This window comes from Hypanus sabinus, chromosome 1 (genome assembly GCF_030144855.1).
Source record: "Hypanus sabinus isolate sHypSab1 chromosome 1, sHypSab1.hap1, whole genome shotgun sequence".
Classification (NCBI taxonomy): Eukaryota; Metazoa; Chordata; class Chondrichthyes; order Myliobatiformes; family Dasyatidae; genus Hypanus; species Hypanus sabinus.
The window spans coordinates 173,823,172-173,842,331 of record NC_082706.1 but is presented as its reverse complement, the minus strand read 5'-3'; the positions used below and the strand labels follow the sequence as shown (position 1 = coordinate 173,842,331).

The window sequence follows — 19,160 nt, the reverse complement described above, 5'->3', positions numbered from 1 at the left end:
GTAGGTTCTAAGGAGGAAAACTATTGAAACTACAGGGAAGATTGTTACATACTGCTCGATAGGCCAATTCAGAGAGCAGCTGACAACCATGTAAGTTAAGGGTAACAAATTTCCTTCACAATAAACCAGTTCCATGAACAAACTTTATTGATATCAGTTTCTTAAATTATGGAACAGCGCCACATGTTAGTCAGGATAGAAGTAGAATAATAGTACAGATGAAGGCTGAGGAACTGATACAGGGCACAGGGTTTCAGATTTCTGGATCACTGGGATCTCTTCTGGGGGAGGTATGACCTATTACACTTGAACCAGAGGGGGAGCAAAATAGTTGTAAGCAGGTCTACTGCTGGGGAGAGATTAAATTAACTTGGCAGGGGGATGACAGCCAGTGTGATAGATCTTACAATGGAGGAGTTGGTTTACAAATAAATGCAATGTTTAATGAGACTAAGGACGGACAGACAGATGATAGGGCTAAATTGCAATCAATTGAGGAGCTGAAGTGTAGCATAGAGAGAAAAATTGAAAAGGATGATGAATATAGAACTGATGGTGTCATATTTGAATACATGTAGTATACGGAACAAAGCAGGTGACCATATAGCACAGTTAAGAGATTGGTAGTTATGACATTGTGAGCATCACTGAATCATGGCTAAAAGAAGATCGTAGTTGGGAGCTTAACATTCAAGAATACATGTTGCATCGCAAAGGTAGGGAGGCAGAGGGGATGGCATCCTCTATTGGTAAAAAAAAATGAAGCCAAATCTTTAGAAAGAGGTGACACAGGATCAGATGATGTAGAATCTTTGTGGGCAGAGTTAAGAAACTGCAAGGGGAAAAAGAACGATATGAGTTATATAATGGCCTCTAAACAGTAGTCAGAATGTGGGATATAAATTAAAATGCGAGGCAGTAAAGGTATGTAAAAACAGCAATGTTACGATATGAGGGATTTCAATATTCAGGTAGACTGAGCAAATCAAGAGGGCATATAATATAGCAAAAAGTTTGGGAATTGGGAAGCTTTTAAAACCAACAGTAGGCAACTGCAAAACTATTGGAACAGAAAAGATGAAATATGAAAGTAAGCTAGCCAATAATATCAAAGAGGGCACCAAAAGTCTTTTCAGATATATAGAGAAAAAGGGGCAAGAGCAGATATCAGATCACCGGAAAATTACACTGGAGTGGTAGTAATGAGGGACAAATGAATGAGACAAAATTCAATGGAGTGAGGCTTCAGTCAGAAAAGATCTAGGTTAAGTTTTTTTTCCTTCTTCCCTTCTTTATATTTGCTCAGCTGGGGCAGCAGACATGCCAGACAAGATAGTTAAATGCAGGATGTGGGAAGGCAGGGAGGCCAGCTACAGCTTCTAGCAATCTGCATTAAGGGTTTGGAGCTGGAACAGGATCATTCAGGAGGCTGAAGGGGTGATAGAAAGGACATATAATGAAGGAGTTATATCCACAGGAAACTGGGTAGCAATCAGGAAGGGGAGAGTGGTTATGCAGCTAGTGCAGAGAACCTGTGGCCACCCCCCTCAACAGCAGATATATCACTTTGGATACTGTTAGGGGATGACCTAACAGAGGAAAGTCACAGCAGTTGGGTCTCTGGTGCTGAGTCTGCTGTGACTCAGAAGGGAAGGTGGAAGTGAATCAAGAATCAGGTTTATTAACACCTGCAAGTGACGTGAAATTTGTTAACTTAGTAGCAGCAGTTCAATGCAATACATAATATGCAAGAAAAACAAGTAAATTTTATTCAGTATTACTTTATATTCAGTATACGTATATTGAATAGATTAAAAAACATGCAAACCGAAATACTATACATTAAAAAAAGTGAGGTAGTGTCCAAGGGTTCAATGTCCATTTAGGAATCGGTTGACAGAGGGGAAGCTGTTCCTGCCTGAATCACTGAGTGTGCATCTTCAGGCTACCTCCTACTTGATGATAACAGTAAGAAAGGGCATGCCCTGGGTGCTGGAGGTCCTTAATATGGATGCCACGGTATTAGGAAATTCATAGGGGAATGGACAGGAGGTTCTGTAGGGGAGAAGATTCCCGATGATATGTTGCCTCCTAGATGCCAGGGTCCAGGACATCTCGGATCAAGTCGGATCAACATTCATGAGTGGGAGGGTGAACAGTCAGAAGTTGTGGGCCATGTAGGCACTAATTATATGATAGGATGAGTGACGAGGTTCAGCATTGTGAGTTCAGGGAGTTAGATACAAAGTTAAAAGGCAGGACATCTAGGGTTGTGACCTCAGGATTGCTAGCAGTGCCACATGCTCGTGAGGCCAGAACTAGGAAAATTATACAGTTTAACGTGTGGCTAAGCATTTGGTGTAGGAGGGAGGGTATGAGATTTTTGGATCAAAGGGTGTTCTTTCAGAGAAGTGACCTGTACGGATGGGTCAGTTTGCACCTGAAGTGGAAGGGGACCAATATCCTAGCGGAAAGCTTTGTTAATGGTGCGTGGTGTAGATAAAACTAGTCATACAAAGTTAGTAATCAAAAGGTTGATCATGATGCAAATAGTGTCCCGAGTTTCATGTGTTTCAATGCAAGTAGTATTGTAGGAAAGACAGATGATCATGCTGAAGATGAAGTAGCTGGTTTACAAACAGAGGCTATGTGTAATGAGGGGAGGCTGTTGATAGGGAAAAATTGCACTCAATAGCATGAGTTGCAATGAAAAAGGCAGACAAAATCAAAAAGGGTGAATTCAGGACTGAAGGTGCTGTATTTGAATGTGAGTAGTATACAGAATAAGATAAATGAACCTGCACCACAGTTGCAGATTGGCGAGCATTACGTTGTAAACGTCACTGAGTAATGGCTGAAGGAAGCTGGGAACTTAATGTCCAAGGATACAGATTGTACTGAAAGGACAAACAGGAAGGCAGAGGGGCCAGAGTTGTTCTGTTTGCAGATGTGAACTTCCCACTATTCAGGACATTTACAGAGAGGATCATTGGAGACCCAAGTCACCCCAGTCACAAACTGTTCCAGCAGCTACCGTCTGGAAAACAGTACCACAGCATAAAAGCCAAGACCAACGGGCTCCAGGACAGCTTCTTCCACCAGGCCATCAGACTGCTTAATTCATGCTGGCACAACTGTATTTCTATGTTATACTGATTATCCTGTTGTACAAATTTATTATAAATTACTGTAATTTCACATTGCACATTTAGACTGAGATGTAACGTAAAGATTTTTACTCCTCACATATGTGAAGGATGCAAGTAATAAAATCAATTCAATTCAATCAAAGTGAAATCAAATCATTAGAAAAATGTGACAGAGGGTCGGAAGGTGTTAAATCATTGTGGATCAAGTAACTGCAAGGGTAAAAAGACCCTGATGGGAGTTGTACACAGACCCCCAAACAGTAGTAAGGATGTAGCCTACAAATTACAATGGGAGATAGAAAACGCATGTCAAAAAGGGGGATTTTCCTATATGCTCATTTTCCCAATTATCTGCATGGAGCTGGATTCCAGGAAGGGGATTTTCTAGAGTGCCTACGAGAAACTGTTTTAAGAGCAGCTCATGGTTGAGTCCGCTACAGGATCAGCTATTCTGGAATGGGTGATATGCAAAGAACCTGAATCGATTAGGGTGCTTAAGATAAAAGAACCAAAGGGAAATTGATCATAATATGATCGAATTCACCCTGAAATCTGAGAAGAAACTAAAGTCAGATGTATCAGTATTACACAGTAGAGCAAAGGGAATTATAGAGGCACGAGAGAGGTGTTGACAAGATTTGATTTGAAAACAACACTGGCAGGGTTGACTGCAGAGCAGCAATGACTGGAATTTCTGGAAGCAACTTGGAAGGCACAAGAGATATACATCCCAAAGAGGAAGAAGTATTTAAAGCAATAATGACACGACCATAGCCTACAAGAGAAGTTAAAGCCAACATAAAAGCCAAAAAGAGCATATAACAGCACAAAAGTTGGTGGGAAGTTAGAGGATCGAGAAGCTTTTAAAAATCAAGTCATAAAGATAAAGATGGAATATGAACACAAGCTAGCCAACAATATTAAAGAGGATACGAAAAGTTTCTTCAGATACAAAGAGAGGCAAGGGTGGTATCAGACCACTGAAAAAGGATGCTGCAGAGGCAGTAATGGGGGGAGGTGTGAAGAGGAGAACAAGCAAATGGCGGTCAAACTGAATAAATATTTTGCATCAGTCTTCACTGTGGAAGAGACTAGCAGCATGGTGGACTTTCCAGGTGTCGGGGATCATGAAGTCTATGAAATTACAATTACTAAGGAGAAGGTCCTTGGGAAACTGAAAGGTCTGAAGATTGTTAAGTCACCTGGACCAGATGGTGTACACCCCAGTATACTAAAAGACTGAAGAGATTGCAGGGGCATTTAATGATGTTTCAAAACTCATTAGATTCTGGAATGGTTCCAGAAAACTGGGAAATTGCAAGTGTCACTCCACTCTTCAAGGAGAAGCAGAAGAAAGGAAAGTATAGGCTAGTTAGACTGACCTCAGTGGTTGGGAATATGTTGGAGTCGATTATTAAGGATGTGGTCAACGGCACTTGGAAGCACATGATAAAATGGGTCATATGGTTTCCTCAAGGGAAAATCTCACCTAACAAATCTGTTGGAATTCTTTGAAGAAATAAATATGATAGACAAAGGAGAATCAGTTGATGTTAAGTACAAAGAAGGCCTTTTACAAGATGCCACAAGAGGCTGCGTAACAAACTACAACTCTATGGTATTACAGGAAAGATTCTAGCATGGATAAAGCAGTGGTTGATTGGCAGGTGGCAAAGAATGGGAATAAAGGGAGCCTTTTCTAGTTGGCTGCCAGTGACTAGTGGTATTCCACAGGGGTGTGCTGGGACCAATTCTTTTTAAGTTATTTATCAATGACTTAGATGATGGAATTGATGGCTTCACTGTAAAGTTTGCAGACGATATGAAGTTAGGTGAAGGAGCAGAGAGTTTTGAGGAAGTAGAGGCACTACAGAAGGACTTAGATTAGGTGAACAGGCAAAGAAATGGCAGATGGAATAGAGTGTCTGGAAGTGTATGGTCAAGCACTTTGGCTGAAGGAATGAAAGGGTAAACTATTTTCTAAATGGAGAGAAAATACAAAAACCGGAGGTGCAAAAGGACTTGGGAATCCTTGAACAGGATCCCAAAAAGGTGGAGTCTGTTGTGAGAAAGATAAGTGCAATATTAGCATTCATTTCAAGAGGACTAGAATATAAAAGCAAGGATGTAATGTTGAGAGTTTATAAAGCATTGGTGAGGCCTCACTTGGAGTACCATGAGCAGGTTTGAGCCCCTTAGAAAAGATGTGTTGAAAGTGGAGAGGGTTCAAAGGAGGTTCACGAAGATTATTCCAGGATTAAATAGCATGTGAAGAGCATTTGATGGCTCTGGGCCTGTATTTACTAGAATTCAGAAGAACGAGGGGTGACCTCATTGAAACCTATCAAATGTTGAAAGGATTTGATATAGTAGATGTGGAGCAGGTTTTTCCTATGAAGGAGAAGGCTAAGACAAGAAGACACAGCCTCAGAATAGAGGGGCGTCCTTTTAGAACGAAGACAAGGACTGATTTCTTTAGCCAGTGGTGAATCTGTAGGATTTTTTGTCATAGGCAGCTGTGGAAGGCAAGTCTTAAGTACAGTGCCTATAAAAAGTATTCACCCACCCCCCACCCCCCCGGAAGATTTCATGTTTTATTGTTTTACAACAGTGAATCACAGTGGATTTAATTTGGCTTTTTTGACACTGATTAACAGAAAGACCTTCATGTCAACATGAAAGCAGATCTCTACAAAGTGACCTAAATTAATTACAAATATAAAAAGCAAAATAACTGATTGCATAAGTATTCTCTCCACCTCACTCCCTTCAATGTGGCACATGAAATAATCGCTGGTGTAACCAGTTAGTTTTTGAAGTCACATAATTAGTTAAATGGAGATCTGTTTTGGAGACCTGTGGGCAGCCTTTATTTGGAAGGTCCAACTGCTGGTGAGTCAGTATCCTGGCAAAAACTACACCATAAAGACAAAAGAACACTCCAAGCAATTCTGCAGAAAGGCTATTGAAAAGCACAAGTCAGGAAACAAGAAAATTTCCAAGTTACTGAATATCCCTTGGAGGACAGTTAACCATCAAGAAATGGAAAGAATATGGCACAGCTGTAAATCTGCCTATATTTAAAACTGAGTGACCATGCAAGAAGGGGACTAGTGAGGGAAGCCATCAAGAGACCTACGACAACGCTGGAGAAGTTACAAGCTGACATTGAAGGTGGTTGAGGAAGTTCACCAGACTGTTCCAGGAATGAAAGAATTAACGAGTGTTTAATGGCTCTGGACCTGTACTCACTGGAGTTCAGAAGAACTGGGGGGGAGGGGGGGATTCTCATTGAAACCTAACAGATATTGAAAGGTCTAGATTGAATGCACGTTGAGAGAATGCTTCCTAAAGTGGGCGAGTACAGGACCAGAGTGTACAGCCTCAGAATAGTGCTAAGTCAATTTAGAACAGAGAGGAGGAATTTCCTTCAGAGGGTAGTGAAAATATGTCTAAAGAAAAGTCTCAAAATTTCAGTTTACAGAAATGTACTAAAATAAGATTGCTTTTTACAAATGTTAACAAAGTGAAAGCAATCAATTGAATTTTGCTACAAGGTTCAATACCAGGAGCCAGAATTGATGCAAATAAGAAATCAACTGCATGTCAATCATGTGTCTTGGAAAACGCATGACAGCTGCTTGAATGCAACTTCAGATAATTGTCTTACCGTACAGTTATAGCATTCAAATAGTCTGTCTAAAATTGAAAAAAACTTACAGTATCCCAAATCTGAAGTTTTATCTGTTTCCCATCAATGGTTATCATTCGAGCTCCAAATTCTACACCTGAATAAAAATTAGAAAGGAATCATTAGTGGTTTGAATATAAGAGAACAGCTTCAGATTACTAATCCTGAATAAAGCAATTTAGATTAAAAAGTGCACAAAATGCTTTTCTTTCATTTAACATAATGCTTTGCCAAGTGGCTCTCACATCTTCCGTAATGAAGTGCTTTGCAAGGCTAGTCATGAGTAGAATCAACTCCTGGTCTGAGTAAGGACCTGGACCCACTGCAATTTGACTACCAACACAAAAGGCTGACAACAAATAATCTCATTGGCTATCCAATCAGTTTTGATCCACCTGGACAAATGCAATACATGCATTAGGCTGTTATTTAATCAATTACAGCTTGGCATTGAACACCATCTTCACCTCAGTACTAATCAACTAGCTTCAAAACCTGGACCTCTGTACCTCCCTCTGCAAACAGATCGTCCACTTTCTCATCAGAAAATTGCAGTTAGTGTGGATTGGTAATAATATACAGTGGCATGCAAAAGTTTGGGCATCTCTGGTCAAAATTTCTGTTATTGTGAATATTTAAGAGAGTAGAAGATGAACTGATCTCCAAAAGTCAAAGTTAAAGATGGAACATTCTTTTCAACATTTTAAGCAAGATTAGTGTATTATTTTTGTTTTGTACAATTTTAAAGTGGGGAAAAAAAGGAGCACCATACAAAAGTTTGGGCACCCCAAGAAATCTGAGCTCTCAGATAACTTTACCAAGGTCTCGGACCTTAAATAGCTTGTTAGGGCTATGGCTTGTTCACAATCATCGTTAGTAAAGGACAGATGATGCAAATTTCAAAGCTTTACAAATACCCTGACTCCTCAAACCTTGTCCCAAAAATCAGCAGCCAAAGGCTCCTCTAGCTGCCTAGCACTCTGAAAATTAAAATAATTGATGCCCAAAAAGCAGGAGAAGGTATAAGAAGATAGTAAAGCATTTTCAGGTAGCCGTTTCTTCAGTTCAGACAGACAGACACACATTGTTGATCCCCGGGGAAACTGGGTTTCGTTACAGTCACATCAACCAAGAATAGTGTAGAAATATAGCAATATGAAACCATAATTAAATAATAAGTAAATTATTCCAAGTGGAAATAAGTCCAGGACCAGCCTATTGGCTCAGGGTGTCTGACACTCCGAGGGAGGAGATGTAAAGTTTGATGGCCACAGGCAGGAATGACTTCCTATGACACTCAGTGTTGCATCTCGGTGGAATGAGTCTCTGGCTGAATGTACTCCTGTGCCTAACCAGTACATTATGGAGTGGATGGGAGACATTCTCCAAGATGGAATGCAACTTGGACAGCATCTTCTTTTCAGACACCACTGTCAGAGAGTCCAGTTCCACCCCCACAACTTCACTGGCCTTACGAATGAGTTTGTTGATTCTGTTGGTGTCTGCTACCCTCAGCCTGCTGCCCCAGCACACAACAGCAAACATGATAGCACTGGCCACCACAGACTTGTAGAACATCCTCAGCAGCATCCGGCAGATGTTAATGTAATGTAATTAAGAAATGGCAGTCATCAAAAGAAAACCTTTCCTGCGTCCTCACCACAAAATTCAGTGTCATAAGTTTGCAAAGGAACATCTAAACAAGCCTAACACATTCTGGAAACAAGTCCTATGGACTGATGGAAGTTAAAATAGAACTTTTTGGCCGCAATGAGCAAAGGTATGTTTGGAGAAAAAAGGTGCAGAGTTTCATGAAAAGAACACCTCTCCAACTGCTAAGCACAGTGGTGGATCGATCATGCTTTGGGCTTGTAATCCAGCCAATGGCACGGGGAACATATCACTATTAGAGGGTAGAATGAATTCCATTAAATACCAGCAAATTCTGGAAGTAAACATCACACAGTCTATAAAAAAATCTGAAGATGAAAAGAGGATGGCTTCTCAAACAGGATAATGATCCTAAACACACCTCAAAATCCACAATGGACTACCTCAAGAGGTGCAAGCTGAAGGTTTTGCCATGGCCCTCACAGTCCCCCGACCTAAACATCATTGAAAATCTGTGGATAAACTTAAAAGAGCAATGCATGCAAGACGGTCCAAGAATCTCATAGAACTAGAAGCCTTTTGCAAGGAAGAATGGGCGAAAATCCCCCAAACAAGAATTGGAAGACCCTTAGCTGGCTACAGAAAGTGTTTACAAGCTGTGATACTTGCTAAAGGGGGTGTTACTAAGTACTGACCATGCAGAGTGCCCAAACTTTTGCTTCAGGCCCTTTTCCTTTTTTGTTATTTTGAAACTGTAAAAGATGGAAATCAAAAAAGTATTCTTGCTTAAAATATTAAGAAATGTGTCATCTTTAACTTTATGCCTTTTGGAAATCAGGTCATCTTTTGTTCGCTTAGCTATTTACTGTAACAGAGATTTTGACTAGGGGTGCCCAAACTTGAGCATGCCACTGTATCCTCCTTACTGACTGACAATCAACAGGCATAGCTCAAAGATGTGTGCTTAAGCCCACTGCTCTACTCTCTCTGTACTCATGACTGTGGCTAGATACAACTCAAATGACACCTATAAATTTGCCAATGATACCACTGTTGGCAGAATTAGTTGGTTGAGTGGTGGCACTCAACATCACTAAGACCAAGGAACTGATTGTAAAATTGAGGGCTGTTAAGTTGGGAGAAATCAAACCAATCTTCAATGATGGGTCAGCAGTGGAAAGGGTGAGCAAATTCAAGATGCTGTGTGTCAGCATCTCAGAGGATATATCCTAGGTCCAACACATTGATGCAATCATGAAGGCACAATACTAGCTACACTTTTATTAAGAGCTGGAGGAGATGTGGTCTATCACCAAAGACTACCAAATTTCTACAGGTATATAGTGGGAAACATTCCGATTGGTTGCATCATTGTTTGCCATGGAGGCTCCAAAGCAAAGGATCAAAAGAGACTTGTAGACTTGGCCAGCTCCATCATAGGGACTATTTGCCCCAACATCAAAGATACCTTCAAGAGGTGTTATCTCAAGAAAGCACCATTAAGGACCCTCACCATCAGACCTGCCTTCTTTTCATTACTACCATCAGGGAGGAGTTACAAGAGCCTGAAGACCCACACTTAAAGTTTTAAAAACAACTTCCCCTCCACCAGAATATTTTAAATTTTCTTATTTCTTTCATTTATCAATTCTCAAGTTTCTCCCAATTCTCCAAGATGCTCATATAGAAATCCTCATGGTACAGAAAAGGAAAAGATCAACTGCTCTATCAGATCATTTACATTCTAACCTATATATCTGTAATTTGATTCCATTCCTTAATTTGAAGCAGCTCACAAGGAAAGACAAGACCTACTCTTTATTCATAAATTAACCAAATTCACACATCTTCCATTAGTAAAAAAAACATACAGGAACTTCTACAAAAACCCTAACATGGTGGAACCCAACCATGCCGAAATTATTCCACTTTGCCTCTGGGGAAGCTTCTTGTGCTCTCCTATGGAAACTTTGCCTCCTGTCAACGCACTCTGAGCCGCAAGCCTCTCTGGTAAATCAGTGGAAGGCAGATCCTCACTATACATCACCATCCAACATCTGATATAGGCACAACTACATTAATCAGATCCACACATCTATGCCAGGCAATTAAAAACAGGCGGAGCTATGCCAGGTGTGGAGGCACAAATCAAGCTCAAGCTCATGGTAAAACACCCCATTTCTCCAAACTTTCCTTAAAACTACCAAGTACATAACCTTGAAATCACTAGTACCTTACAACAGGTTTGCAGTTATTCTGTATTTCATAGGCTTTAATCCCTTCTGTTATCACATTATCATCCACTAGGCAAAATCTATAACCTGTACAAGTGTAAAATACACAAGTATGAGGCACCATTTTATTACCTAATCACAGTTCTTTAATCCTAAAACTGTTAATATACAATCAGCATGTTTCTGATGTTCTAAAACACTGCTTCCAAGTCTCATCACTTAAAAGCTGATTTTCTAATGTAATACAGGTGATGCACATATTAGAGATTTTATTCCTACTAAACTGCCCATGTCTCCATAATGGCAGCTTTCTGTAACACAAAACTTCTTTTCCTATTGAAATGCATGTTATATGGAAATGTGCTCCTGTAGATGTTTATGTGGAATTGTTTTCTCTCTCATGTTCTGCCATTTTTATTAGTAATGACAGCTATTTAACAGCTGATTCCAATATTTGACTCAGGGAGTGAACAAGGCTTGCAGGAAAGGGTTTAAGAAATGGGGATATCAAAAAGAGGTACAGGATTCAAGATCTAGGTTAATGGAAGGACAGAAACCACTGAGTGCAGGGAGACAATGGGTTAAAGCTGGATGACAGTGGAGGTGGAGTAAATGAGCAAATAGATTAAAGATCCTGGCAATTGCTACTGCGGCACCCCATAGTGCAGCACACCAGAGAAAATATCTCAAAAAAATGCAGCAGCACTGCACTCCCAAGACATCTGTTCACATGCTGTTGGATCAAAGAGGATGTGGCATGTGAGGGAAAACTGACAAAATTTATGTGACAGTAATTTTTAAACAAATTCCACGAGAGTAATTTTATCCGACCTCAATTTTTGGTACCATTTTGTAAACTCCATAAATTTTTGTTACCTGTACTGCCGTATAACAGGGTCACCTGCAGCATCTTTCACTACAATACATGACATTTACATAGAACATTCAAAGTAGTCAAAATTTGTTTTAGAAAAACAAACAGGGTTATTAGGAAAGGTTACCAGAAGCTGAATTTTGAAATAAGGTTGCAGTGAAACAGGCATAAGGAAAATGCAAGTAGAAAGACTTTGAAAAAGATAGCTTCCAAGGAGCCACAAAAGCAAATGATCAAGGCTGAACATAGAACAGAACAATGTTAATTCCATTAATAGCACACAGTGTTCAATACTAGAATCAAAAACAAGATCATAAATTTCTATTTCAGATGTTGTTAGATTCTTCTAAGTCGCAAACATTATTGACCTTTGAATTAAGTAGCCAGCTCAGTGAGTAGCTATATCCTTTTCAGAAAGGATACTACTGTATGCAAAAGATATATTCCTGTGCAGTGTATGATTATCCCTCACATAAAATCCATAGCGATTTCTGTCCACACTCACTAATCACCACAATAATCTTTATGACTTACTAAGCTTGCTATTATGCCTTTCTCAGTATGATTCGAAGATTGCTGCTACATGACTAAATTGAAAAGTCTACTTTCATGCTTTTATGCACTTAAAAAGATCTTCGACCAGGATGAAAACATTATTATAGTTAAAATAAAGGATCCTGGAGTTTGGGAGTAATTGAAAGAGCAGAAAAGGGAGGTACATGGATAGTTCAGATGATTGAGAACAAGAAGGGGTAGATTATACCGTACTGTGTTTATACCGTACTGTGTTTAATTCTCCAGGCACTGATTAACTGGCTTTGTTTGCTAACAAGTATCACATGGTTTGACAGCACTTTAAACAAGAAATGAAACATTAAATATCAGCACTCAGTTAGTGACTGGCAAATTAAACAAAGCAGCTCAGTGCTAATTATGGTTGGAACTAAAAACTTAGTAATGTGGAGGAAACAGGCCAAGAATTACAAAGGCATAAACTGACCAAAAGACCACTTAGGCAACATTTTAAATCTTCAATTTAAATACAATCACTGCATGTGCCACTGCTGTACAACCATGCCAGAGTCAACAACACAGACTTCATATCAACCAGAGCAAAACTACACTTTTAACACCAAGGAGAACTCACATTCCATTCCACTGTTCACTAGCTTTAGATCTACTATATACTATTTTAATGAACACATCCAAATAAGGCTGCCTTGCAGCGGTGTGCAGTGCTACATGCAGCGCTAAAATTACGACATGGAGTCGGTAACTGCAGTCGAAGGAAAAACTTTATTTGAAATCCTCAGCCTCACTTTTAAGCCTCCCTCAACCTGCCCCCCTCCCCCCCCCCCCGGCGTAGACGCTCCAAAGCCCTGTGCTCGCAAACCCCCGTAGGCTATCTCCCTTAGCCGGAAAGCTGGCTAATTGTGAGCTGGTTCAGATGTGCCAGGAAATGGGTCGCCACATAACCCCCCCCCCCCCCCCCCAGAACCGGCGATACACCCCCCAATGTCCACAGTCTGGGCCGAAACCTGCTTGGGAGGTCGGCCTCTGCGCCGAGGTGCCGGAAACTCGACCGGTTGCGCCAGGTCCACATGGGCCGGTTTGAGTTGGTCCACCATGAAAACCTCTTTCCCCCCAACGTCCAGCACGAACGTAGACCCGTTGTTCCGGAGCACCATAAACGGCCCCTTGTATGGCTGCTGCAGCGGTGGCCGATGCCCGCCCCTTCGAAAGACACAAACTTACAGTTCTGCAGGTCTTTGGGTACGCAGGTCGGGTTCTGCCCGTGCTGTGAAGTGGGTATGGTGGCCAGGTTACCAAGCTTCTCGCGTAGTCTGCCCAGGACTGCTGCGGGATATTCCTCTTGCCCCCGTGGGGCTGGTAGGAACTCCCCGGGGACGACCAGGGGCGCGCCGTATACCAACTCGGCCGACGAGGCGTGCAGGTCGTCTTTGGGTGCTGTGCGGATGCCGAGTAGGACCCAGGGAAGCTCATCCGCCCAGTTGGCTCCTCGCAGGCGGGCCATGAGGGCCGACTTCAGGTGACGGTGGAAACGCTCCACTAGCCCGTTCAACTGTGGGTGGTAGGCAGTTGTGTGGTGCAGCTGAGTCCCCAAAAGGCTGGCCATAGCTGACCACAGGTTGGAGGTGAACTGGGCGCCTCTGTCGGAGCTAATGTGGGCCGGTACACCAAAGCGAGATATCCAGGTGGCGATCAGGGCTCGGGCGCAAGATTCGGAGGTGGTGTCGGTGAGAGGGACCGCCTCTGGCCATCTTGTGAACCGGTCCACGATAGTAAGGAGGTGCCGCGCTCCACGCGACACTGGCAGGGGGCCCACGATATCCACATGAATGTGGGCGGGATGGAACTGCTGTGGTGGGGCTTTGGTGTGCCGCTGCACCTTGGCCGTCTGGCAGTGCATGCACGTTTTGACCCATTCACTGACCTGTTTGCGGAGTCCGTGCCAAACGAACCTGCTGGAAACCATTCGGACAGTCGTCTGGATGGAGGGATGAGCCAAGTTATGAATGGAGTCGAAAACACGGCGCCGCCAGGCTGTCGGGACGACGGGACAGGGCTGGCCGGTGGCGACGTCGCAGAGTAGGGTCCTCTCACCCAGGCCTACAGGGAGGTCCTGGAGCTGCAAACCGGAGACTGCAGTTCTGTAACTCGGAATCTCCTCATCCCCTTGCTGTGCCTCTGCCAGTACCTCAAAGTCTACCCCTTGGGAAAGGGCATGAACGGTAGGGCGAGAGAGCGCATCCGCCACGACATTGTCCTTACCCGAGACGTGCTGGACATCCGTCGTGTATTCAGAGATGTAGGACAGGTGGCGTTGCTGGCGGGACGACCAGGGGTCGGACGCTTTCGTAAACGCAAAGGTAAGCAGTTTGTGGTCCGTGAACGCGGTGAAGGGCCTGAAATGCCGGATTGCCAGGTAGAGCGCCAACAGTTCCCGGTCGAAAGCACTGTACTTGAGCTCGGGTGGCCACAGGTGTTTGCTGAAAAACGCCAGGGGTTGCCAGCCACCTGCGATGAGTTGCTCCAGCACCCCATCGACTGCCGTGTTTGATGCGTCCACTGTGAGGGCGGTAGGGGCGTCCATTCTGGGATGTACTAGCATTGCGGCGTTCGCCAAAGCTTCCTTCGTTTGAACGAAAGCGGCGGCGGACTCCTCGTCCCAGGTAATGTCCTTGCTCGGACCCGACATCAGGACAAACAGGGGGCGCATGATCCGGGCAGCTGAAGGGAGGAAGCGGTGGTAGAAATTGACCATACCTACGAATTCCTGAAGGCCTTTGATCGTGGTGGGTCGGGGGAAGTGGCGGACCACATCTACCTTAGCGGGCAGAGGGGTTGCCCCGTCTTTAGTAATCCTGTGGCCCAGGAAGTCAATGGTATTGAGTCCGAACTGGCACTTGGCGGGGTTGATTGTAAGACCATACTCACTCAGTTGGGCGCAGAGTTGACAGAGGTGGGACAGATGCTCCTGGCTATGAGGATGTCGTCCAAGTAGATGAACGCAGTCCAGGTCCCGTCCCACCGCGTCCATTAACCGCTGGAACGTCTGTGCAGCATTCTTCAGGCCGAACGGCATGCGGAGGAACTTGAAAAGGCCAAACGGGGTGATGAGAGCCGTTTTGGGGACATCGTCAGAATGCATCGGGATTTGATGGTACCCTCGGATGAGGTCTACCTTGGAGAAGATCCGTGCGCCGTGCAGGTTTGCAAGTCCTGAATGAGCGGCACAGGGTAGCGGTCCGGTGTGGTAGCCTAGTTCAGCCTGCAGTAGTCGCCACACGGTCTCCAGCCTCCTGTCGCTTTGGGCACCATGTGCAGGGGGGAGGCCCATGGGCTGTCGGACCGCCGGATGATCCCCAATTCCTCCATCCTCTGGAACTCCATCCTCCTTCGCCAGTCGGAGCTTGTCCGGGGGAAGCTGCCGAGCACGGGCGTGGAGGGGTGGTCCCTGGGTCGGGATGTGGTGCTGTACGCCGTATCGGGGCATGGCCGCTGTGAACTGCGGTGCCAGAACCGCCCTGGTGAAGTCGTTGTCGGACAGCGTGATGGAGCCCAGGTGAGGGGCTGGCAACTGGGCTGCACCCAGGGAGAACGTCTGAAAGGTCTCGGCATGTACCAGTCTCTTCTTGGGCAGGTCGACCTGTAGGCTGTGAGCCCGCAAAAAATCCGCACCCAGAAGCGGTTGGGCTACGGCGGCCAGTGTAAAGTCCCACGTGAACTGGCTGGAGCCGAACTGTAGCTGCACCTGACGGGTGCCATAGGTCCTTACTGTGCTGCCGTTCACAGCCCTCGGGGGGGCCCCGGTGCCCTGCTGCGGGTGTTGTAACTCGTCGGAGGTAAAACGCTGATCTCGGCACCAGTGTCGACCAAAAACCAGCGTCCCGACCTTCTGTCCCACACATACAGGAGGCTATCCCGATGGCCAGCCGCCGTAGCCATCAGCGATGGCTGGCCCTGGTGTTTCCCGGGAACTTGCAGGGCGGGCGACAACGGCGGGCTTCTGCGCCCCACCGCTGGTGGTAGAAGCACGAGTGTTCATTGGGTCGGGGATTGGCGGGCTCCGCGGCTGGGCCTGGACTGGTTTGCTGCTGGGAGCGTGGCTGGGAGATCCGTGCGATGGACGCCCCGCTCACCTTTTTGGCGTTCCACAGCAAGTCCGCCCGGGCTGCCACCTTCCGGGGGGTCACTGAAATCCGCGTCGGACAGCAGCAGGCGTATGTCCTCGGGCAGCTGCTCCAGGAATGCCTGCTCAAACATGAGGCAGGGTGTGTGTCCGTCGGCCAGAGACAACATCTCATTCATTAAAGCCGAAGGAGGTCTGTCGCCCAAGCCATCCAGGTGCAGTAAACAGGCAGCTCGCTCGCGCCGTGAGAGTCCGAAAGTCCTGAGGCGCAGGGCTTTGAATTCCGTGTACTTGCCGTCTGCCGGGGGCGACTGTACAAACTCCGCGACCTGGGCCGCTGTGTCCTGGTCGAGGGAGCTCACCACGTAGTAGTAGCGGGTGTCTTCTGAGGTGATCTGGCGAACGTGGAATTGGGCTTCGGCTTGCTGGAACCATAGGTTCGGTCGCTGTGTCCAGAAACCCGGCAGTTTCAACGAAACCGCATGAACAGAGGCGGCGTCGGTCATTTCTGGTCCAAAAATCGTTTGGACCGTCGGGGTCACCAATTGTAGCGGTGTGCTACATGCAGCGCTAAAATTATGACACGGAGTCGGTAACTGCAGTCGAAGGAAAAACTTTATTTGAAATCCTCAGCCTCACTTTTAAGCCTCCCTCAACCTGCTCCCCGTGGCGCAGAGGCTCCAAAGCTCTGTGCTCGCAAACCCCCGTAGGCTATCTCCCTTAGCCGGAAAGCTGGCTAATTGTGAGCCGGTTCGGATGTGCCAGGAAATGGGTCGCCACAGCCTTGTTTTATTTACTGACTTTTGACGCAGAGGAACCTGGACCAAGGAAGACACTTGAGCTACTTACACTTTGATTGTTATAAGAGTTCATTCTTGAATATGGAATTGGGTTACTTTGCAAAACATTTATTAATGACTAATAGAACATAATTATTAATGAAGGGGAACCCTGAACCAACTGATAAAGCTTAAATCTCACAAAAAGCCAATTACCTTCCTGAAATAATGACAAAGACAACCCTAATCTACACTAGAGAAGCTTGAAGGTAACTGCAGGATATCAGAAATAGACCCAAAAATTAATTCAATTTACTTTCCAAGAAGCATTTCCTTCAGGTAGTTAATTCTAACCCAAAAATACTCATGAAATGTACCAAAAGTTAATAAAATCCAAGACAAATCCAATCCAAGAATACTGCACAATACTCTTAAAAAGTAATGAGCTAAATCTCCTAGGAAAGTTAAATCTCAGGAAAAATAATAACATTGTTAATGGGCAAAACATTCAGCATTTTCAGGGATGGAAAGTTAAACCACAATTACCAATCTTTAGAACTTGAATTATGCCATGTACCAAAGAATATTGATATTATTACAAAAAATAATTTATTCCCACAACAGATTTAATCCTTTTCCTTTTTCCCTACTCCAAATTTTTATCCAATTAGTTTTCCAAACTCCAAAATTACTCCATTTCCTTCAATCATTCCTTTCATCCTCCTTGTTAATGAGTTCTGTTGTTTAAAAGTTACCAATGTTATTAGCTCTTACTTCTAGCAAGTCATGACATTAGTTCGTTTATAACGTGCAAAACAAAGCTGATTTAGGCCTACATCAAGATCACTCAAGGCTTGGTACTGATTTGTGTTAATTTAACCAAAAATGAAACAAATTATTTTACTGAGTACAGATTAACCCCACTTTGTGACCACTCACTTACATAAATTCACAATTCACTACCCCAAAACTTAACATACAATAAAATTTACCCTCATGGGAGTTATCTGGAAAATAAATAAGCAACTATATAATTCAAACACTAACTCACCTGTTGCCGTCAGTCATGCATTTGGAAAAAGCCCATTAAAGCAATCACACTACCCTTAAATATTTATTATGCTAACTTCTAACTTTACCATTCACAATTTTTGGTTTTCAAAAGTAATACTTCTTATAATATATAATATTTACAAATCCTTAATACATACTCACCAATGGTAAGGTCATGAACAGGTTGGAATCTCTTATCTGTAAACTGTAATAATAAACATGATTTTCCCACACCTACAAAATAAAAGATTACAATTAACAATAAAATCTAAATATACTAATACGAAAGTACACTATAACAACAAAAAATCAGGTTTGAAAACAGTGTCATCTTAAAACTAGGTCTGTGCTTATTCACAACTTTGTAGAAATGATGTTTAAACAAGAAAGGTCTCTCTCCCATCACAAGTAAGACTATGCCAAAGAATCAGGCATTAATGAAATCTAAACTACAGGCAATTTTTTAACCCAATATTTGGGAAAGGATCCCAGAATATGCATAGAAATCTGAAGAAAAAGTGATACAGTTAGAAATAAAAGTAATATTTTTGTATCCAACCACATCCTAAATAGATACCATCAACTATCTAATCAACTACTGTCCCTCTAAAACAAACATCTTACTTCAGTGGTTGGTTGGCAAGTTAATGGAGAAGATCCTGAGAGGCAGAATTTATTGACATTTGGAGAGGTATATGATTGGGAGTCGTCAACATGGCTTTGTCAAGGGCAGGTTGTGCATTACGAGCCTGATTGAATTTTTTGAGGATGTGACTAAACACATTGATGAAGGTAGAGCAGTAGATGTAGTGTATATGGATTTCAGCAAGGCATTTGATAAGGTACCTCTTGCAAGGCTAATTGAGAAAGTAAAGAGGCATGGGATCCAAGGGGACATTGCTTTGTGGATCCAGAACTGACTTGCCCACAGAAGGCAAAGAATGGTTGTAGACTGGTCATATTCTGCATGGAAGTTGGTGACCAGTGATGTGCCTCAGGGATCTGTTCTGGGACCCTTACGCTTCCTGATTTTTGTAAATGACCTGGATGAGGAAGTAGATGGATGGTTAGTAAGTTTGCCGATCACAAAGGTTGGAGGTGTTGTGGATAAAGTG

The 19,160-nt window shown here is 43.6% G+C and overlaps 1 protein-coding gene across 1 annotated transcript in view; it reads right to left on the bottom strand.

Moving 5' to 3' along the window:
• The window catches only part of rab2a (RAB2A, member RAS oncogene family), a 74,348-nt gene that overhangs the window by 38,315 nt on the left and 16,873 nt on the right, over positions 1–19,160 (bottom strand). Inside the window, exons 2-3 of the mRNA XM_059981688.1 lie at positions 18,208–18,279; positions 6,870–6,937 (exon numbers count right to left, since the gene is read on the bottom strand). Coding sequence (XP_059837671.1) covers positions 6,870–6,937; positions 18,208–18,279 — 140 coding nt within the window. The remainder of the gene's footprint in view (positions 1–6,869; positions 6,938–18,207; positions 18,280–19,160) is intronic.